Genomic DNA, 23,077 nt, shown 5'->3' on the forward strand with positions numbered 1-23,077 from the left:
AGACCTGTACCACTTAGGACTATGAGTTAAACAGGAAACATCAACAAGCAAAGCAGTGACTAGAGAAGAACAGCTTGTTCAAAGATGAAAAAAATAAGCAAAATCAGCCAAACAACCCTATTAAGGTAGTTTGATAAAGGTGTATATTTTGTATTTACTTGAAAGAAAAGGGAAATGTACAATTTACAATTACAGTTATAAAACAAATTTTGAGCTAGTGCTGCATGTACACATGGAGGAACTAGGGGCTTAATTTTCAAATAATCAAATATATAAACCACTGCGTTGTCAGAATGCAATTGAATATTGAGTCGAGATCGAAAGGAATGTGAAGTTCATCAGTATAAATAAGAACTAGAAGAGAACCGAAACAGAGCCTTGTGGTACACCATTTCTAAATAAATAAATAAATATTATTTAAATATTAACTGGTTATTTTAAATACTTGTGTGTTTGTAGCTGTGGTGAAGACGCCCCCCAGCAACTTGTGGATCATGGCTGTTCTGACGCCTCTCTTCCTGCTGATGGTGGTGATTGGGATGGTGGCCTTCATCCTGTGTAAGAAGAACAGGGTCATCTTCAAGACTGGCGCCTTCAGAACCTTTAAAACCCGTTCCAAGGTAAGCATACTTAATTAATTTAACTTTCTTTTACTTTTTGTCCTATTTGTCCTTTTCCATTTTCTACTTTTGCCTTTGTCCTTCCTTCTTTTGTCTACTTTTTCCGCTTCCAGTGTAAATAAGCTAAATGAGCTGTTGTCGGTCACCCAGAATGTTTAAATGTCACTGCTTTAAGATGAGAATTAATCTTCTGTAAGATTTTCCTCAACATTACATAACCTTGCTGCGAGTCACACGCCAGACAGACAACCGCTTGTGCCAAGCTGTTCCTTTAGGTCAGAAAAATGAAATCCATCTCTGTCAGCCTCGGTTATTTGTTTTCGCACTACTCAATAGCCTGTGGCCATTGCTAATCTTGCATGCTGCAAAGACCAATCGACCGAAAAGAAATGCGCAGAGTTTGCTGTACTGGAAGAGAACCTTAGGGTGATATTGGCTCTTTCACAATAACAGTGTTCACTCAATATCAGCTTATTTGAGGTTAACTAAAAATCAATCACTTCAAATGAGCATGTTTTGTAATTGATAGCGACCAGATGGTTTGATCAGGTCAGATGGTTGTCCTGGACGCAGTGCAGTACATGACGCCAGAACAGCAGCTGCTTGTGTCACTGCAGCCAGTGAAGTGGTAAACAACCAATAAGCTTGCCAGGCTAATTTGATCTGAGGATGCTCTTGGTTTTGCTTAAATGCAATAATTCAAAAGTGGATTTAGGTTATACCCCGATTACCCGCAGTTTCACAAAATAACATCTCTTATTGAGGTTGAGTTCTCAGTCATATCAAACTGTCTTTACTGCCATGAATGAACCGGCACGGAGACAGTTCCCCAGTAAGATCAAAGAAGAATTAAAAGCTTTGCCCAACCATTCAAAAAAAAGAAAAAAAATCCTTCGCTGTCATGTTTCCGGAGCCCCTGACAAGTATTATTAAGCTTGGGGAGAAAATTTACTTTACTGTTAATACTGCTTTTCAGATCTGTGTCCAAGTGAGGCAGTGAGATGTAAATAAGGCTGTGCTCACGTTTCACAACACAACATACATTTATCTGACTAAATGTCAAAATATTGTATCCAACTTCCACATATCTGGATCACAGAACACAACAAACATAAACCTTAAAGAAGGTGATGTTTTATTACAGTTTGTGTCTTATTGTGATAGTTTTGGCAATTATATTGATCATAATAACGCTGTACTCACCAAAGTAGTTGCTGAAATCTGGAACAATATAACATCACTGCAACAAAGTCATACAGGGCTAGAATTAAAGTTGGGTGGGTTATAAAGAAGTACTAACAGCTTAAGTAATAATGGTATAAAAAGATACCAGTCTGGAATGTTAATAGTGGATATATTGAAGTATGATTATTTAAAGCTGAAAGAGGTTTAAAAAACCATTCAGCTTTTCTTCCAAGACAGTGGCACTATATTTGAAACACATTTCTATTAAACCTTTGATAGAATTCTTTAAAGTAACTTATTTTCTTAAACCCAGAAGCCTGAAGTTGTACACAACAAATACACAAATACACATCTGATTTAATGTGACACACACACACACACAAATATATACAGCGACAAAAGACGACATCAGTTACAATGATATGTATCTAGGTGTGTGTGTGTGTGTGTGTGTGTGTGTGTGTGTGTGTGTGTGTGTGTGTGTGTGTGTGTGTGTGTGTGTGTGTGTGTGTGTGTGTGTGTGTGTGTGTGTGTGTGTGTGTGTGTGTGTGTGTGTGTGTGTGTATATGTATGTATGTATACATACATACATACATACATACATACATACATACATACATACATACATACAAATAAGCTGACCTTTTGGTACAAACGACTTGTTTGGTTACAACAGAATAAAAAAAAGCCTTCATTTTTTACCTTGTTGGTTACCTTTAGACATGTATTTCATTAGTTCTGGATATTACCTTTGTGTTTCCCTTCGGAATGGAGGGATGAGGTGGCTGGTTAAAATATGCAATATCACAACTATCTGGCACAAATGTGTAGCACAAGGTGTTTACCCCCAAAATAATCATCTCAGTTCCTGAAAGTAATATATTTCAAAACCTTTGCTGCAAAAACAAGGTAAGAAAGCATCCTTTCCTGTCTTCTCTACCTCAGCTTCAGTGTCCAGGTCTAACATTGGCATTACAAATCTATTCTTAAGAACGCTGTGTTGCTTAAAGAGGCTTGTATGTTCCTGTTTGTTCAAACATGTTTGAAAGGGAGAGTGATCCCTATAACGAGCTAAACAGTCAAGTTAACAAGTGGATATATTATAATATTAATGTGTAGCATAAAAAGCGATGGGTAAGATGGCCCTTTGCTTCGACAGTGATATCAGCTGGTGAATGAGGCTAAAACTGGCTAAACTTTGTTCTCATCTCTGAGATGTTTGGAAGCTCTATTGTATATACCCAATGTGCTAATAATGATTACAACTTCTCACTCTCATGCACTGATTGCAAAGTTCATGTTCTTTTCAAATGGAAACTGCAGTTACCAGTATTCAGACCATTTTCTATTTTAAACAGGCCTTGGATGTCTTAAAAACAAGCTTTTGATTGTTTTTGCTCAATAAATTAGAAATTCAGCCTCTAAACCATGTCTCTATCATCCCAGTCTCTAACCTCATTATCTATGCAGGATTCTGAGTGGGCGGGGCTATGATAATGAGGCTCTGTGCTGATTGGCTGCCTGAATGACGCGATACACCTCTACGAAAAAATGGCGGAAGCTCTGGCCGGCGGAGTTAGTTTTGGGCGTGGTTTCACGCATCGGAGGCCAACCTATCGCAATCGCATTTTGGTTACGTAACGAAAGGGAGCAGAATCTGAATGGCTCGTAGAAGCCACATCACACTGGAAGGATCATCCGGGCTGAACAGACACTGCAGAATCTGGTTGCTTTCCTCCTTCTCTGAGTTGGCAGGCTGATGGGAGACCACTTTATATATGTTAAAGCAAGAAAAAACTTGTTTTTCATAATAGGTCCCCTTTAACATCTCCTTGTAGCATTTACTAGCTTATCATTTTATGACTTCCTCAAAGTGCAAGCAAATTAACATCGAAACCTCACCTTATAATAACCCAAAATTAATTCCTTTGTATATTATACGTAGATCATAAGGACTGTGTGAACTGCGTTTCAGTTAAAAAGGACAACTCGCCCAGCCAGTAATGTTTCTACACCTGATATGTTGGGAGACATACGAGCATCTTATGGAAGTTCTAAAAGCTGGCTTCAGAGGGGAGACGCGAAGGGTTGAGTTGTTAATGCAACAGTTGATTTGGTGAGCACAGTGATCATGGCCAAACTGGAAAATCTGAGTCTGCTTGCCTTTCAGGTCCTATTTTATTCTCTCCTATTCTGTTGTATGTTAATCCCATCCTGACCTTTTCCCTTTGGCTCTTCCCCTGTTTAGACCTCATATCGAAGGGAGGGCAGTTACCACCATCAGGTATTCATTAAAACAGCCGTCAGATGGATTACAGACTGTCTGAGACTATGAATGAATGAATGAATGAATGAATGAATGAATGAATGAATGAATGAATGAATGAATGAATGAATGAATGAATGAATGAATGAATGAATGAATGAATGAATGGAGTTACTGGTTTGCTCTCTGACAGCTTTGATCAGCCAGTGCATCTCCCTCTTGTCGCTGCCTTTTGCTCTGTGTGCTGCCTGTCCTTGTTGCTGGGTAAATTCTTGCATGAGGCTCGGTGTTGTGGACATGACTTACTCCATCATCCTCATTGGCTGGAAGATCAATAGCAGGAGCAGGGAGGGGGGGGGGCAATGAGAACATGCCAAAAAAAAAAGTATAACAGGGTTTTAAGATTCACAAGTGGGTTCCTTGAGATTGAATTGCTAGTCGATGCACTGAATTAACAAGGAAAAGCTGGTTCGCACATGAGCTCGACTCAGTTGGACGGATAAAAGCTATACATATAAATTATATAAAGGACACTCGCCACCTGCGTGCCAATCTAATCTATTTTTATTTTGTAGCATCCAGGCTTGTGTCATCAACCTAGATGACCTCCCTGCTAGCTGTGTTTCTCTTTCCAGCCAGCTGTTTCATCCTTTTAGAGGAAGCTGCTCCTGACCCAGAGTGGCTCAGCAGGAGCCCTGCACAGACCTCGAATCATGCTGTTTTCATATGAGCTTCACTGCTTCATTACATTGCCTTATATGTATATATATATTTCAAAGAAGAGCAGCAATGGTGGACGGATAAAAAGGCTAAAATGCTATAAATGACAAAGCAGCATCCCGCAGTCATGAGAGGGTTCGGGTATCTGTGGTGGAGGATGTCAGCTATTGCATTTGTGGTTTATTTTAGTGGAGTATTTCTCATCTTCATCCCCTGAGATGCAAAGTGAGCCAAGGCAAGGATGGGTAGGCGGGACATTCTTGGTGGGTGTTGGAGATGGAGTAACTCCAGAGCACAGCAGGGTGCAAACATCCCAGAGAAAAAAATAAATATATATATACATGCTATTTGTGTGTCCTCTCCTTAAAGTGATACAGTCATTTAAACATTTACATTTTGGAGCTTGAGGTTTGTTTGCTCTCACAACTGTTTGTGAACGTTTAATGCTACTTATTTTGCGTTTCACAAGAGAGAGCATTAAATATTAAGAATCCAGAAATATGAGTCTGCATGAGTGCTGCCGGGAGGCTGCAGCAGTTGTTCCCAACGACGGTGGTATTTACCTTCTCCCGAACCCAGGCAGGGACATGTGTGAGCAAATGACACAAAATATCTAATGATATAGGAATATCATTGGACTGAACTTGTTTACTTTCTCCAGAAAGTTTAGTTTAGTTTAGTTTATTTAAGGATCCCCATTAGAAGCACGCAAATGTGCCTCTAGTCTTCCTGGGGTCCTGAACATAAAAATACAGAACAGTGCAGTCATACAATAAAAAAACGACAACAAAAACATTTAAAAAAAACAATTAAGCAGGCTGCATGGACCTAAAATGATAAAAACATAAATTTAAGAGTAATACTGATAAACAGTAAAGTAAATAGAGCCAAATTAAAAATAATCAAGAGAGAACAAAGACAATCAGACCGCCTGATTGTATAACAGACTATACCAGACACAGAACATGCTCAATGGACGAACAGTATAATCCACAGAGTACAAACAAATAAACCAACATAAACAGACAGGCATAGCCACATGTGAGGACATACTTCTCTTATTTGGTGAGATATTTCTTGGTAAGTTTTTTGAAAGTGATTTTGTTATTTACAGTTTGTTTGATATGTTTAGGCAGAGAATTCCAGACAACTATTGATCTGTATATGACAGTAAGCTTGCGAGAATTTGTTTTTGGAGCTGGGAGCGATATATTACCAGAGGCAGCGCCTCTAGTGCTGTAACCGTGCTCTGATGTAATTTGTAACCGACGAGCCAAGCTCAATGGAAATTTGGTGCTAATAATGCATCGCAATAACGTTAGAAGATGTAATGATATTTTCTGCTCAACAGTCAGCCACATCAACTGTGCGTGCATGTAGGTTATGTTGGTTCTAAATGAGCTACCAAGAGCAAGCCGAGCCGCCTTATTCTGAGCAACCTGTAACTTCTTCAGATCAGATTTTGAAGCTGAAGACCAAATTACAGGACAGGATTCCAGATGAGACAGAACTAGAGAATGCAGAACTGATTTCATTATTGAAGGAGTGATGAAGGTAGCACACTTTCTAGTCATGCCAATTCCTTTTCCCATTTTAGTGACAATGTTATTTATATGATTTGACCATGATAGTGAGCTATCAATGGTTACACCCAGCAGTTTTAATGTGTTGACTTGTTCAATATCTATGGTGTTTATATCCAATTTTAATTGAGGGTTTTTTGCCAACATATGTCGAGTTCCAAACACAATGGACTTTGTCTTGGAGGTATTTAAAACTAGCTTATTGCATTCACCTCACTTCACTCATTCACCTGTTTTAGTGCATTATTTAGGGAACAAGTTACTGCTTGCTCAGACAAAGCAGCGTAATACAGGGTAGTGTCATCTGCATACATAACTGTGTTGACATTTTGTATATACAAAGGCAAGTCATTGGTGAAAATTGAGTATAACAAAGGCCCAAGTGTCCTGAAATGACTTTTGTTGTGATTGGAGCTACACAAATAACCCACTGGCGTTAAGTAAGTTTGATATCTGGTGTCTGTTGAGGTCATAGCATAACAGTTTCTGAATTATATTCTTACAAAACAGTTCAGTGACCCCTTGAAGGATTTGTAAGAATCCGCCCACCACTATCCAGTCATCACTTGGTTTTTTAAAGATGCCTTTCCTGTTACCAGTGATTTTCATGAAGAACTGTCCAGATGGTTTGTGGAGGAAAACCGTCTGGTGCAAGAGATTATTGTGCCATTTGAATGGGACACTCTTATATCGAAATTAAATAAATCATCACTCCCATCAACTGTGATGGGCCTTATTTGAGGGGACAAGTGGACTCAAACGAAATGTACACTGACACTGTGTAGGTGAGCAGAAGTGGTGAATTTGCATTCTTTTAAAGCCATCTGAATATCCTCAATAAATCCCATCAAGCTGATCTACTGAGAGTGCTGGAGCATGTGTGTGCAACATGCTCACGTCCCTGTTTAATTATCAGTTACCATGCAGGACAAGCTAAAGCTGCTGATCAATACTGTGGCTTATATGAGGTCTGCATGGGTAAATAAGCGCTCAAGAGTGACTCTGCACTGTCGGTTCACTTCATTACTCTGCTGCACAGTCGGATCCTTGAGAAATGGCTTCTCCTCCCTCTGCGTCACATTGTATAGGCCTGAAAGCCTCCGATAGCCGGCTTTCATGTAGAGTACAATAAAGCCGGGATCAGCAAAAGTACAAGAAATCCATTTTTCATTTGTAAGGTGTTCAATGCAAGTACAATGCAGCATCTGCCACTTAAAGGGCTGAAGGTATTTTGCATTTTGCTGCATCATTCTCCGGCACGCCCCAGGAGGAGTTTATCTAACCGGCACAGCTCGGTGCAGATGTGCACCCTGCTCTTTATTTTCTATTTTTTTTTTCTAAATGTACCTAATCTCTTCTATTCACATGCAATGCTGTGGATCGCTTCTGCCATCCGCCCTGCTAGAGCTGAATTTAAATTAATATGGCTGCAGGGGGAATAGAGCACATCTCGTCCATCTGCTGTACCTCATCAAGCTGCTGTTGGCTGTTGCTGTGAGCTAAAATTAGACGTCAGGAAAAACTTCTGTTTGACGAGGAAAGTAATAGATAATTTGGTGGTGCAGTGGGGTCATGCTCACCGTTACCCCACACACATTTATCCAAGGAAAAAGAACTGGTGAGACCCGGTATTGCCGTCGTCCTCTCTCTTCCCTCGCTTATGCCCTCTGTCAGTTTTTCTAAATGGATGTGAAAAAAGAAAACCGCGATTTATCTCTGACACACTGATCCGAAGCTCAGGCTGTACCACAAACTCTGTCTGCAGCCAGAATCTTCATTAAACGGGACTGTTCAGAAAAGATGAAAGACTGCCATTTGTTAAATCAACTCACTGTCAGCTGGCGCGGGGCGAGAGGGAGGAGAGAGGGAGAAGAGAGGGCGAGGTGGGGGGGGGGGTGAGAACTTTGAAGGGAGCAGACAATTAAAAAAGAAGGATACAAAAGGTTGGAGAGATAACGACCGAGGGCAGTTATGGTGACACGCCTCGGCCTGTGCAGTCCTCATGGCGGCCATTACCGATTTATACCTGCATGTATCTGGATATATTTAGAAGAGCTCCTCTCCTCCTTCACATGCTTCCCTTGTTTCCCCTCTCAAAAAGCACACACATTTCAACCGCCCCCTCCAACCTGACAACACCACGAGGCAACTGACAACTAATATTTGCACTCTCCATACATTGTTCACACGGAAGAGCCACAACTGTCAGCAGAGATCACCTCAGCATGTGAAAGATGCGTGCAGACCGACGCTCTCCGACCATATGTGGTGGGACGGGCTACGTAGGACTAAAGTTGCTTTCGTCAACGAAAAATGATGACTAAATATCGTCGTCAACGAACCTTTATCACCTGAGGAAAACGGGACGTGACGCAACAAAAATGCTGGTCATGTGACAATAACGATAATTAAATATATGAAGCAACATCGTAGATGAATAAAAACGGGACTAAAATGTAGATTACAAAATAAAAATTCTGCTTAAATGTGTCTTCATTTTCGTTGACCAAAACGAGATGAAATGTTCTAACAAAGTTCCTTAATCTCCATGTTTTCAGTAGTTTCCTCTGGTTTAGTTCTGCTGCTGGGTGACGTCCCGTCCTCAATCTCAGTCGCGGCCCGCGGGGAATCAGATCCAGAAGATGCAGCTGCAGGTTAGAGGCTGATGCCGTTAACACAGAGCTCTAGGTTCACGTCAATTAAAAACAAAGTTAAATAGAGAAACGCGGGGATCTTCTCTGGGGCTGGAGAAGAAGAAGAAGAGACCATCGTGGAAAAGAAAACCCAAGGTGTCGTTGAAAAAGAAAAAGATGGGGAGAAAATAAATACGTTGTAAACTCAAATTAGAGCGTCTTCTGTATCTGGAATGAATGTATTCTTGAGTCAATAAGGTAACAATAATATAATAATAAGATAACCTTGTTTGAATTGTAAAATGGGTTTGGCTAAATACAACCTTTGACTAAAATGAGACTAAAATGGTCCTGGACAATTCTGACTAAAATAGGACTAAAATGCTCAGACTTTTAATCGACTGAAACTTGCCACAATTAAAAGGAGAATGAACATGACAAAAACGAATAAAAACTAAATGATAGCTCGACCCAAAGACTAGAAACAGGCTGCCTAAAACAACACTACGCGTGACGCGCCTTTGCATCGACATGTGCTTGTATCCATTTCCACGAGTTTCATCCACGGCTGCAGCCACGTGTTTTTGAAGTTAGCTGATGGCACAGTGGTGTGTATGAACAATTAATAATTAACCGTGCCGTTAGCCGGATGCCCACGCCGCCTAACCTCGAATACACTCAGAGTTAAGCATGCATCATCAAATACATTAAGTGTCCTATTTTGGAGCTGCTCAAAATAGAACAGAGGAGGGGGGTAAAAAAAAAAAATCAGGGTTTCGTCTGCTTTGTTGTGTAACCTAAATCCGGTCTTTCTCTCCTTCTTTCGCTGCTGTTCTCCGTTCCTTAAACTGAAAGGCTTTTAGAAATACAAAGAAAGTGTCCGGGCCTCGGAGGCTTTATCAGAATGCCTCTTCTGCCGCCTGTTTAATGTTTCTGTCTCTTTATGCCAGAACCCCCTGACTTCAAAGGTGCTGCAAAACTTAATTATTTATTTATTTTCCAAAAATTTCCATTTTGCAAGCCGGTGCTTTTCGGAGAGACTGATAAAAACTGGTTCACGGAGGAATCACCATCCAATTACTTTTATCTAAATTAGAAGCAACATTTATCTGAAGGTTTTTCTTTAATATTCAGGAGGCCGTGTCACGCTAGCTGTCAGGGATATTTTTTTCGACATTTGTCTGACTTTGTGATGTTCTTCGGGGCTCTGGCAGAACCAAGAAATCGTGAACCTTTGATGAAATGTGGCTCCGCTGTGTTTGGCTGACCTGTGCTTTGATTATTTAGTCATTCTTTTATTTCCATACCATTAAAACACTCCAACATCGACCCTTTGTTGGTTAAACCATGCATAATGCTGGTGTTGTGCATATTATGTGGCTGCTTTATCATTCATTGCTCATTTCTGTGGGCGATAAATGAGATGGACTTTTCTCTCATCAGATAGTGAAATATTGGAAATATATATATTAATGAAATGGTCCTGTTAAATGTCATTCTTCTGTGTCCGTTTTAAGATCTTTGCATGTGCTTGATGTCTACCAGTTGTTTCAATGTCTCCAATCGCTTTTGGGAGATCAGCAAACATTTAAACTTCCCTGTTAAAGCAAAACAAAGACCTTCCTCAGTCAGGATGGAAAGCTCTGAAGTATGTTTGATAAAACTGGGCCGAGTTTGTGAAAAAACAAACAAACAAACAAACATTAACCTTGAAAATCCCAGCTGACCCGCTTTAGTAAACCATGCCATCCTTTTTCCTGGCAGCCTGTCCAAGGCTTTGACTACGCCAAGAAGCACATGGGCCGGACTGGAGACGACGCCGTCTCTGTTACCAAAGAGACGCTGGCGTTGGGGCTCCCGGTGCGAGACGCTCCGCTGTCTCTGTCGCTGGATAAGAAGGTCCACCAGGACGGGACTGGCAGCAAGAGGCCTCCGTCTGCTGACATACACAAGGGAGGGTAAGTTTACTCTCACATCTGTCTTCTAACATCTTGATTGTAATGTGTTCACATTTGTCTACTGTACTAGTAAATATTGGCAAGACAATGACCTTGTTAACTATGATGCATCAGTGTGTTTTGTTGTTTATGTCTACATCGCCAATACTACAAAAAGGCAACAGAACTGTATTTGTTGTGGCATACTTTGGACACATGTGATATGTTCAGTCTGTACGTAAACACATCCCCCATCTTGTATCAAATAGTTTAGCATGCATACTGTAAATGTGAATTTCATTGGACCTCTGAACCCTCTAACCCTCTAGCCTTGTGGTCCATAGAGCCGGTGTTTATCTCAGGTTTCTGCGAACGAACAGATGGTAATAGGTGATAGGACGCTAGTTGGATACTTCCCCTAGCAAAGCTAGGTACCCATTCATACACCTGGGTGAAGTGAGGAAGCTGAGAGTAAATTATCTTTCCCAAGGATGCACAAAGTGACGCCAGTGCCAGGGTTCGAACCCACGACCTTCGGATCATGAGCCCGAAGCCCCAACCACTAGGCCACTCCGCTCCTCCTTTTTGGTAGATGGTGCCTTTTTTGCTCACATCAAGTTGAAATCGTGAAATCATTCACTTTTTCAGATTTCTAAGTCTTGAAGTCAACTCGACTCACCTCTACTATCATCTTCAACTGACTACCAACCCAAAACCTGTGACATAACGCCACCGTGTCACTTTTTACAGGACCGCCTAGTTCTGCAATAATGTCATTCATTGAGCACTTTGGGTTTTAATGCTACTGCGGTGTCACAGATTTGAATCAGATTATCCAGCTTCCTTATCTTTATCTCTATCCTGTTTTACATCTTGCTGAGTTTGCCGTACCTTGGAAGTGGCTAAAGCTAGTTCAGCAGTTTTCTTGTTATATAATTTACGGTCGTATTTTCTAAACTGAGTTTACACTCTGCTCCCAAGTGGAGGCCACCGGTGTCACGGGTCCAGGCAGCGTAGGAGTGAACCCCAACGTTGACAGTGCTGATGGTTGTGTACACGAACGGACGTGGACGCTGGGGAAATCCACCTACTGTCTGACATTTATTTGACCTTTTATGATCAACATGAGCAATGATGACAGAATAGTTGCAGCTTTAATTGGGTTGAATGTTTCCGTTAAGCTACTACAAAATTCTGACATTGAAAAATGTGTGTAGTGACTTGTTTTGAGAGTTTTCACCACAAGGTGGGACATCAATGTCTTTGCACCAGCACTGATGTCCTGCATCCATTTCACATCATTAAAAACACCAGAATTCATCATGATGGTTTTCTATCCATCTATCTGTGATGAAAGTGCAAGAATCAGTTTGTGAGAAAACTGTCAGTGAAAAAGTACAGCATGCAGTAGATTTTTCCTTTTCCTCTGCCGCGCTGCTAACTTTATTATGGCTCATTCACACTGTGAGAATGTCAATTATTCATGATGATGTTTTGGCAGCTCCCTTTCAGTCGCATCTCCTCTAAAAGCTGAGATTGGACACAGGTGCGGTGCTGTCATAATGAACCAATCACACATGCTGTTTCCATCTGGAAGCCTTGTGAACGGGGACTGCAGAGGTCTCTAGTGGCTGCCTGAGTCTGTGAACGAGCTAGTTCAAAAAACCCTGAGAAGTGAAGTCCGGACATCAGTTTTTGTTTGTGTAGCTCTGTGCTAATCCTGAGAGAAGCCACGGGTAAGCAGTCTCTGTCTCTGACATATTGATGCGATCTGAAGACATTTCCAGGGTTAACGAGAATCTGTTTGCAGACTAAAGAAGAGAATGCCTCTGCTTAAAGGATGGAGAAGGTAACAACATGCAAGGCTTTGATGTGCATGTTGAAAGTGCTGAGTCGAACACCGGTGTTAGTTATCGGAAGAAAAACGAATATGCCTGAGTAATGATTCAGTTTGGAGGATTTGAGAAACAATAAAGTTGTCAACAGCCTAACATCTGTTACAGAAATGTGACAAAAGAGTTTTCTGTAGATCAACAGGAATGACATGACGACATCTCTTCAATGATGAACAGCAGGATAAAGACAGATTGTGGAGAGGAAAGAAAGATGTGAGGAGGATGTTTTTTTTTTTTTTTCCTTTTTGGATGCAGTTCTGTTTTAACAGGGGATTCTGAATGTGGACGTTATTTGTTTGGATGAGTTGAACCTCATGAAAGGTCTGCTGGATCAATAGGAGCTATATGCATAATATCACACAGCTAACTGCTTAGTAGAAGGTGACATCATCAGAGGAGAGACGGCTCATGAGTCACGATATACAACTGAAATCTGCACAGTGTGGAAAACCATGGATTTTATCCACAGGTGGGGGAGAATTAAATGTTTGCATGATCCCTAAACAGAAAGCATTTAAACACCTGAAACAGTATGACCCACGGGTATATTTGTAAGTTAACTTGCTCATACAAACATTTACCGATACGTTTTTTTTTGTGTTCACACAATTTGCAAGAAACTTTTTTTCTTGGCCTTTGCTAATGTAATTTAAACACATAATAAACATTAGACAATATAACACATTTTTTTTATTATTATTATTTGCTTATTACTGTGTATTTTGAGAAATTATGTACATTATTTTTTTTTTTTTTCTCTCTGGCTCTAGTGGCGTTTATTCAAGGTGTAGACAGGAAGGGGGTGGAGAGAGAGAGTGGGGATGACATGCAGCAAAGGGCCGCAGGCCGGGACTCGAACCTGCAACTGCTGCAGGAGGCCTGAAGCCTCAGTACATGGGCGGCTTGTTTTAACCACGGTGCCAACCAGCAGCCCATGTACATTACTCTAAGACACATAAACAGCTTTAAACCTATCTTCAGTTTTGGTGTCAAAAGAGCACCTCACACTAACAGCTTCCTTTTTGAGTTTTGGGTGGGTGTTTTTTATTTACCACATTTCTTCTCCTTAGTCATTAGCATAAAGAATATATGCACACACGCTTACCATTTCAGTAGGTTTACCAGCTGTACCTAACAGAAGAGGATTACACTCACTGGCCACTGTTTTCTCTGTTTTATTTTTCACTTTCTTCTCTCTTCCTCTTAGCAGTTGCCACATGTTGCTCTGACAACCGATGCTCTTCTTGACTGGCCTTGAGACCCACTGAATGTGAACACTGGATGGTTATGTCTGGGTGTCAAGTTTACACTATAAATATTATATGTTAATATAGACAATTTTAAATAAATCATCCAAAATGTTACGTACTGGAAGTTTGCTGAACATATTTTATCTCCAGTCACAGACACCATAGACTTTACAGCTGAGATACCTAATTTAATAGCCGATATTTAATAAAAGAAGGTGCTTATAACTGCTGTCAATCATAGTTTTAGCATTTGTTTTCAATTTTGGAATTTGTTTAGCGTCTCTATCTACTCTACATATACCTTGTAGCAGAAATGTGAAAACATTGATTATAAATAATCGTCTGCTCTTACCAAGACGAGTGAAAACATTTAGAAACTAATGAAATGCAGTTTTTTGTCAACTTTTCTGTGTTCAGACCTTTCTCTACAACCTGAGAAACAAACCACACATGCGCCCACTCACATTGCAACGTCTCTTCCTTAAGGAGCTTTGGACTCTTAAATGAGATGCATCATTTCCTCCTCTCACATAAATGAAAATGCAGAAAGTCAGCCTCATATTTACTAACTGCTTAATGAAAAATAAATGGGGGTGAGATTAGTTATGCTTTGCTTGTCAAGGATGATTTATAGATGCATATTTATAACTGTGAATAAAGCCGAGCCAGAGGGAGTCATATGCAACAAGCATGACGGTGATAAAAAGCTTGACCAACCTGCGTTTGAACCCTCACCACGGGGAGCTGCTTTTTAAACTATTCTACTAGCAGAGTGAACAGCAGTTGTATACACAGTCTCTTTCCAGTTTAATGTGTGTGTGAAGATTTCACACCAAAACAAGATGGAAGGATGTTTTTTGTACTCTGTGTACTCCGACTGAAATTGATGGTGCATTTTATTAAGAAGGAAAAACATTTTAAGATAAATGTTCCTTATGGTAAAACAAGTCTAGTATATTGCCAAAAGTATCTGCTCACCTGCCTTTAATCATATATGAACTTAAGTGACATCCCATTCTTAATCCGTAGGGTTTATTATGACGTTGGTCCATCCTTTGCAGCTTAGTTTAGTTTATTGTTTTGCACAGTTTTTAAAAATATACGGGAAATATAAAATATAAATACTATAGGTGCAGGAAGAGGCAAAAAACCCAATGGGCTTATTTGAAGCCTCCACCGAAGATATTAAAATTTCATGTGTTATAAAGAACACAAGATTAACATACAAAAACAAAAACTATAACTACACAAAAGTGATGACAAACTAACAATGCAATATATAAATAATAAAGAATAAAGACAAAAAAAAATAAGTGTGTGAGAGTGTGCATGGGATATTGTTTTTACAACTTATATTACTTATATTGACTCCTGAGCAAATAAGACGGAACATGTCACTATGAGTGAAACACAAAAAAAAAAAAAAAAAAAAGAACATGGATACATGTATAACATTACATTGGGAAAACAGTTACAAAACAGAAGTCAAGTGGTCCTTCAAACGTCTTTTGTAACATTTCAAGGGGAAGAGCTCTTTGCCAAGTGGGAAAAATCATTCCACAATTTAGTGCCCCTAAATCTCACTGAAAATTTAACAGCTTCAGCTCTTCTGGGAAGGCTGTCCACCAGGTTCAGGGTGTGTTTATGGGCATTGTTGACCGTTCTTCCAGAAGTGCATCTGTGAGGTCATAGACTGATGTTGGACCAGAAGGCCCGGCTCTCAGTCTCTGCTCTAATTCATCCTAAAGGTGTTGTATCGGGTCGAGGTCAGGACTCTGTCAAGTACAGTTCATCCACACCAGAGTCTCTCTCCCATCCATTTATGGACCTTAGTTCGTCTACTGGTGCACAGTCATGTTGGAAGAGGGAGGGCCGGTGTTGGTGCTTTTTTTTCCCACCTGCTTTTTTTTCCCGGCTCCCCGTACGTGATGACGCTTCGTCTTGTGATTGGCTTTTGACCGTACGTGATGACGTTCCGTCTTTTGAAAACTGATGATTAATAAATGTAATAAAGCAAATCGATAATTTAAAATGTCTATTTAGATCAAGATATTTAACTGCTTACTGCTATGCAGCAAGCAAACGATTGTTTCCCCTATACTGTATATAGTAGGCTATTATTGTTCTCAGCTCACTGATGAATCTCCAATTGTCTAATGAAAATAGTCCCTAATAAATATTTTAACTCTAATATTTTTTTAGCCTATGTCAGTAAGATCAATGATAATTCTGATAATTCCTTGTATATGTTTCTTCTCCCTTTTACCTCCACTATGATCTGCTGCTTCTGACTAAAATACCATCGCGGGGAAAAAATGCACACTTCCGGGGAAAATATTGCAGCCCGATACAATCTGGTACCCACACCGGCTCCAAACTGCTGCCACAAAGTTGGGAGCATGAAATTGTCCAAAATGTCTTGTGATGCTGAAGCATTCAGAGTCCCTTAGCTGGGCCTAAGGGGTGAACACTGCTCCTGAAAAACAACCTCACACCATAACCCCCCCCTCCACCAAACTTTACACTTGGCACAATACAGTCAGACAAGTGCTGTTCTCCTTGCAACTGCCAAACCCAGACTCGTCCATCACATTGCCAAATGGAGACACCCACCCATCCTTTCTCATACACTCTTCCTTCTCTGTTCAGTTGTTCACAGTCCATTAAGTAGTTTGTAACAGTGACGTGTAAATCAAGACTTTGGATGGATTTATTTCAAATTTTAGGATCACAGACAGACAGCTTTATTGTAATTTTACAGGAATATACAACAAAATAGTCGCAGCCAGGAGTGGTGTTGCCTCATATAGAAGTAATAAATGAAAAGAGTGTAAAAGGCATATATATATATATATATATATATATATATATATATATATATATATATATATATATATATATATATATATAAGAAGTACAAAAAATATAAAGGTACAACAGTCCAAAAAACAAGAGTCCACAGTTTAATAGAAAAAAGAATTGTTTTTATTACAGTAGTAGAGATCAGCAGCAGTAATATATAGTTATATGTATTGAATAATCTTTAGTATATGCCATGGAAAACGCTTAAACTGCAGTCCAGTGAGACGTCTTAAGTTAAAGTTAAAATATGTGGTGGATGACATGATTTAATAGCACAGTCTTAAGTCATTTCAGCAGGTTGGTCAGGTTGTGCGCACGACAGGGTGACTGTGACACCAGTTAATTTGGAAAAAAGCAGAACGCCAAACTGAAGCCAGGAATATCAAAAGTTTTATGCTTAAGTAGGGAACAAGTTGGCAGCCAGGTACCACTGTATTAACCAGATAAATGGTACAAAATAATGGACTGATAAATTTGCAAACCTGTGACAAGCCTCACCGGTGCAGCCTTCTGGATCGCAGGTCTGAGCGGACATTTGAACTGTGGGGCTGTGATGTCATGAGGGAGATGGGATGATGTGTGTGGGATCAGAGGGGTGTTAGGGGCTATTGTGGATATTTATGGATTTTTATGGTGTTGTAGAATTAAATAATTAATTGTCTTTTGAAAGAAGTGTTTTGTAGTAAGATGTTCAATGGATGTAATGACTTTTAAACAGAATAAGTATTTTGAATAGTTAATTGATTTTTAGGGGTACCGGTAATGTGCAATGGACTAGTCCAGGTAGTTAAATACCTGGCCAGGTGTGGGTTTGACAGATTTTTCTTTTTTTGTTTGGTCTGAGGTGAGCGTGAGGCAAAGCCTGTCAATAGGCCAGAGAAACAGTGGGATGCCAGAATTGAGTGTTAGGAATTCAGTTTAATTATTGAAGTGAAGTTGCAGTTTAAGTTTAATTAGTGATTGATTAGATTTTGAGTTGCTTTTTTTTTTTTTTATTCGTCCTTGTAATTTTTTTTTTCTTTTTCTTCTGGCCGGCAATTCTTGCGGCAAAGAAAAAGGAAATAACACTTTATCTGGCCATATAAAAAAAAAACGGCTAGCTGGGCCATTAAAGCATTTAAGAAAAGGAGCCACTTGTCTCTGTCATTTTCAAACGACAAATATTCCTGCGGCTCTAGTGCAAGTCCTAGAAAGTATTGTCTCTGAAATGGTGGTGTTTTGTTGCCATCAAAAAAAACCAAAGAAATTGGATCAAAGCAAACCAGCATAAAGAATTTAGATTTGGCCTGTTTTTCAAACAACTACATGATACAAAGACATAATCCCGCTAGGAGTCTTTCTGTGTGAAGTTTGCATGTTCTCCGTGTGCTTGCGTCGTGGGTTCCCTTTGGTGCTTCCTCCCACAGTCCAAAAACATGCATGCTAGGTTAATTGATGTTTCAAAATTGCCTTTAGGTGTGAGTGTGCGTACGTGTGGTTGTTTGTCTCTATATGTGGCCCTGCGATAGACCTGTCCAGGGTGAACCCCCGGCTCTCGCCTGTAATGAGCTTGGATTGTCTCCAGCAGACCCCCAGGACCCTGCAAAGGATAAAGCGGGTTTAGAAAATGGATGGATGGACATATGTTTGTGCGTGTGTTAAAAACAGATGAGATCAACCAAAATCATAAGGTGTACTACATTTGTAATACATACATTTTAAATAAGATATATATATATATATATATATATATATATATATATATATATATATATATATATATATACTAGGTTTGAATGTTTGATGGACACAAATGTCAAAACTGTTTTTATATGACTATACTAATGCTGCAAAAAACATTATTCTGTTCTACCTGAAATTATGTTCTGACAGATTTTCAGTGAAGCTCCATCCAAGCGTTCATCTTTCATACTCTCTTCATCCTGTTCAGGGTTGTGAGGGTGGATGGTCGCCCATCACAGCTGTCAGCGGGCGAGAAGTGAGGTGCTTGTTTATTGTTAGAGTTTTTTTATTCAGTAGTTTGTATCAAAACACTTCAGCTGCAGGATTATTGTTGTCGATTCAAATCAGCTTCTTCTGCAGACTGTTGCATTGCCCTGAAACAAATTCAAACTGATCCTATCTCATTCTGCTTCATCTCAAGAATCCTGCTTGTTGAAGTCCAAGAACAAGTAAAGTAAAGTCAGACACCATGATAATAATTACTTTACCTGCAGAGTGTGTGAAGGATGAAGGACGATTAGTATTCAGACTGAATACTAATCGTGGGTTAAGCTGCCGAGCATTTATGCTACACAGGGCTTCTTCAGACAACTACAGTTTGTGAGGTGCACAGATACAACAGAGGTGTGTGTGGGGGGGCATTACTCTCCAGCGGTGTGATTATCGATTCTGCTGCTCCTCTCTCTGGCCTTCACAGACAGATTTACATGGAGCACACGCTGTATTTCTCCCTCCATCCCTCCGGCTCTCTCTGCTGAATACCACATGACTTTTACTGTGGCTCGGCCAATCCCTTGCTGCTGCGCTGGCTCTGGTGTGTGTGTGTGTGTGTGTGTGTGTGTGTGTGTGTGTGTGTGTGTGTGTGTGTGTGTGTGTGTGTGTGTGTGTGTGTGTGTGCGTGTGCGTGTGTGCGTGCGTGTGTGTGTGTGTGTGTGTAAACGTGTGTTCACACTGGCAGCGTGTTGGCCTCGCCTGTGGTCCTGTTATGTCCGGTCTCGCTGATCCGTGCCTCTCACAACACCTCTAGTCTGACCTGTCACGTTGTGTGGCTGCTGTGGCTCACATGCCTCCAGGCGTGTGTGTGTGTGTGTGTCCACCGTAAGTGTGTGTGAGAGGCATACAAACCAAAACAATAAATGACATTTCTGTCTTTGTATAGTTTATTCTATGCATGAGCTCATGGAGTCAAGTGTGTGCATGTGTGCAGGGTGTCAGTGTGTGCGTGCGACTGTACCAGTCGGTATGTGGATGCACAAAACTGCTTACAAGTTCATGTTGTTGCAACCTGACTTTTAAGGGCAAATCTCGCATTTGCCCTCAAAATATTTGTGGTATAAATAGCATTATGACTTTGTTTAGGGTGGGAGGAAAGGCTGTGGTTAGCAGGTCTTTGGAGATGTCCTCATAGTTGGAGTTATGTAGGCCTTCATGAAATGAATGAGACGCAAATACAGGTAGAACAACCACTTTGTATTCATTTCATACCTCTCTCCGTCTGGGTTTTTTTTCTCCCCTGCTGGAGAGGTGAGGTGCATTGAAATGCTGAGCCTGTGATGGGGAGAAGGAGAAGATGTGACTGAATAAACCAGGGGGACTGAAGTGGTAAAGATGAGCTGAACCTGCTTTACCTGGGCTGCTAACAAGGACAGACAATCAGATGTGGTCAGAGTAACTGATATTGTTGTTTTGTCTAACTGCTGTTTTAATGGATGTGCGTTCCCAGGCAAAGGATGTTTACCAGAGCTCCTGCAAAACTGTCAAAGGAAAACACTGTGGTCTCTGGCATGTCCAATTTCCATCTTCTAAAAAAGTCGACCTGTTGATGCTGATTTTGGTTGAATCTAATTTATTTTTTCTTTCAAGCTGCATATAGTCAAATAATTAATGAACGTGTGCTCCGCTTTAGAGAGCACTGAGCGTGCTCAACAGGATTATGTTTGTTTGAGGACTGGATCGAGTTTGTTGTCCCAAATGTTTTTGCTTGTTACTTCTCCGTGCTATATTACTGCCTAACACTGATTCCACCATTTAGACTTGCTTCCTGTTGACTCAACATGATGTGTTCACTGACTGCCCCATTAAATAAACAAACACAAAAGAAAAAATAATCTCAGGGCTGCGCAGATGATGCCCCACACAGACCAGATGATCAGTATCAATAATGTCACTTTACATGTAAGAACGTATTGGCTGAAAATCTACTAATTTCAGTGCTTTTATAATTTAATCTATTTTTATGCAAATCACAATCTAACCTGTAATGCTATGAGTTTATTACAAACTAAAGAAAACATTGCTAACGAGACTTTTAGAGTTTAATCAATCTGTTAAACGAATGGAGCCTAAAAGAATAAGATTCATCTAATGATTATAAACAAAGATCTCTGCAGCAAAACGAAAGAAGGTTACCTGTAGTTAGTATTGTTTCAATGTTTATTGACCTACACTTCACTGCCTGGTCTCTACAAACCTTTACACAGCCATAGACAAACCACATTTATTATATTTCAACTTTGAGTCATTTTTTAAACTTAATCCGATTATGCTATTTTGAAACTAACAACTAAATCTTATAATATATTGCCACCATCAACGGAAATGTTGCTTTGTTTGTGTACATGCTTTGCGAGCCTCACTCTTCTTCCTTCTCGTTTCTCTTCCTCCTGTTGCCATGGCCACTGCAGGCGGTTACCAAGTGATGAGGATGGCTCAGTTTCGAGTAAAGGCTCCGGGAAGCTGAACACCAGCAAGAGCTCGTCGGTCCGAAGGACGGCGACTGGCAGCAGCAGCAAGAAGGAGGAGCTGCACAAGAGGGGGAACAATGGTGAGGACGCTGCGGTCGGGGTTCTGTCAAAGAAAAGCCACCTGGCAAAAAAAAGAGATGGTAGAAGATTGATGTGCTGATGAAAAGAGAGGAACATCTATCCCTCCATATACTCCATAACACCACACATTTTCACGTACACGTATTTATTACATATCAACCATCCACATGCACATCCTCGTGAAATGGTCATTTGTCCAAAGGAGAATCTATCTGAGCTAATAAAGCGCACGTGAGCACTGAACACACTCATGCATCCAGCGACTTCTGCTTCTCCACGAGACCGTCTGTGAGGACGGATCAGCTCGTGTCAAACGCCGTCACATGTCAGCTCATACGCACACACACACGCCAGCTGGGAGCTGGCTCAACCACAGGAGAAGCAGTCCATGTGTGGACTTCACTGCTTCAGGTGTTTTCGTTTGACTTATCGTCCTCCATGATGGAAAGGTGGAAGTCCTGTAAGGACATAAAAGCGAGCCGCCAGTGCATCGAGATGTGACACCATGGCGTCACGTTAGATGTTGTTCACAGTCATGCAGCCTGCAGCATGAAAAATAATGTGACACCCGCAGATCCATAGTGTGTTATCCTGGGAGATAATACACCTGTTGTATATTCAGAAACAGATGCTACACAATCTGAGGAAGCCCTAGGATGTTGTCATCTGGCCACTCTGTCACAAATACTTAGACAGGAATTACGCTTATTGACTGAAGAGCCTGCCAGATGAGGTAGTTTGACATATGGTGATGTGAAGGCCCTGGGGCATGAACTCCTTAGTTTCACTTCCTGGTATTGTGCTACGAGCTGTCTAACTACCCCATTGTCTAAAATCATGCCTGTATTTCAAAAAAGAAAAGCCAAATATCGCAAAAACGTTTTCACACCTTCACAAGGTGGTTTTTCAGATGTGTCAATAATCCAGTTTAACGCAAAAGTATAACAAAACACTTTCCTGCATTTGCATAGTCGGTCAATCTTAAAATCTAGTTTCCAGCTGTTTTTGGCCTCATTAATGTGATTGTTGACTGTTTTCTCAACACTTGTAGCAGCCGTTGTAATGATTTGTCCAAAACAAAAGATGTTTTCCTCCATCTTCTTTGAAGTCGAGAACTAAGTTTTGTTGGATGAGAAAGGAGAAAGAAGTAGGAGGGTTACGTTCATGAAAATGAAAAAAAAAACCCCTCAGTGGAAACACCGGCCCCCTGCAGAGATACCTTTTTTTCAGAAATTTGAGGGCTTCTCTCTTGTGTTGTGGAAAGGCGTAATGGAAATCCAGTCAGGTTTATCAGGACCCCTGAACAGCACCAGAGATGAATCTGTGGTCTGAAACGCCTGCTTCCTGTGGTTGGGTTCGCCAACACAGACGTCTCACCTGGCTCAAAACCTACTAAATAAAATGGTGACTGGAATGCCCTGCAGTTTATCAAGAGTTCACTTGGTAAAAAGAAAAGAAAAAAAGAGAATAAAATGGATTTCATACGTCAAAGTCCAGGGTTACTGAAGATCAACTTGGAGATGGATAGTCTCAAGGTGTTTTAGTTTCGGGCTGAAGACAAAGCTGAAAATGAAAATAA

General features: G+C 40.5%; 1 protein-coding gene across 5 annotated transcripts in view; it reads left to right on the forward strand.

The window, feature by feature from the left end:
- Positions 1-23,077, forward strand: part of kiaa1549la (KIAA1549-like a) — a 132,140-nt gene that overhangs the window by 80,962 nt on the left and 28,101 nt on the right. For 4 of the 5 annotated variants that reach the window (XM_061721164.1, XM_061721167.1, XM_061721166.1 and 1 more), the window contains exons 11-14: positions 460-620; positions 4,054-4,089; positions 10,772-10,965; positions 21,358-21,497. In XM_061721164.1, coding sequence (XP_061577148.1) covers positions 460-620; positions 4,054-4,089; positions 10,772-10,965; positions 21,358-21,497 — 531 coding nt within the window. The remainder of the gene's footprint in view (positions 1-459; positions 621-4,053; positions 4,090-10,771; positions 10,966-21,357; positions 21,498-23,077) is intronic. The other variant, XM_061721169.1, reaches the window with a different exon arrangement.

This window comes from Cololabis saira, chromosome 5, assembly GCF_033807715.1.
Source record: "Cololabis saira isolate AMF1-May2022 chromosome 5, fColSai1.1, whole genome shotgun sequence".
Lineage (NCBI taxonomy): Eukaryota > Metazoa > Chordata > Actinopteri > Beloniformes > Belonidae > Cololabis > Cololabis saira.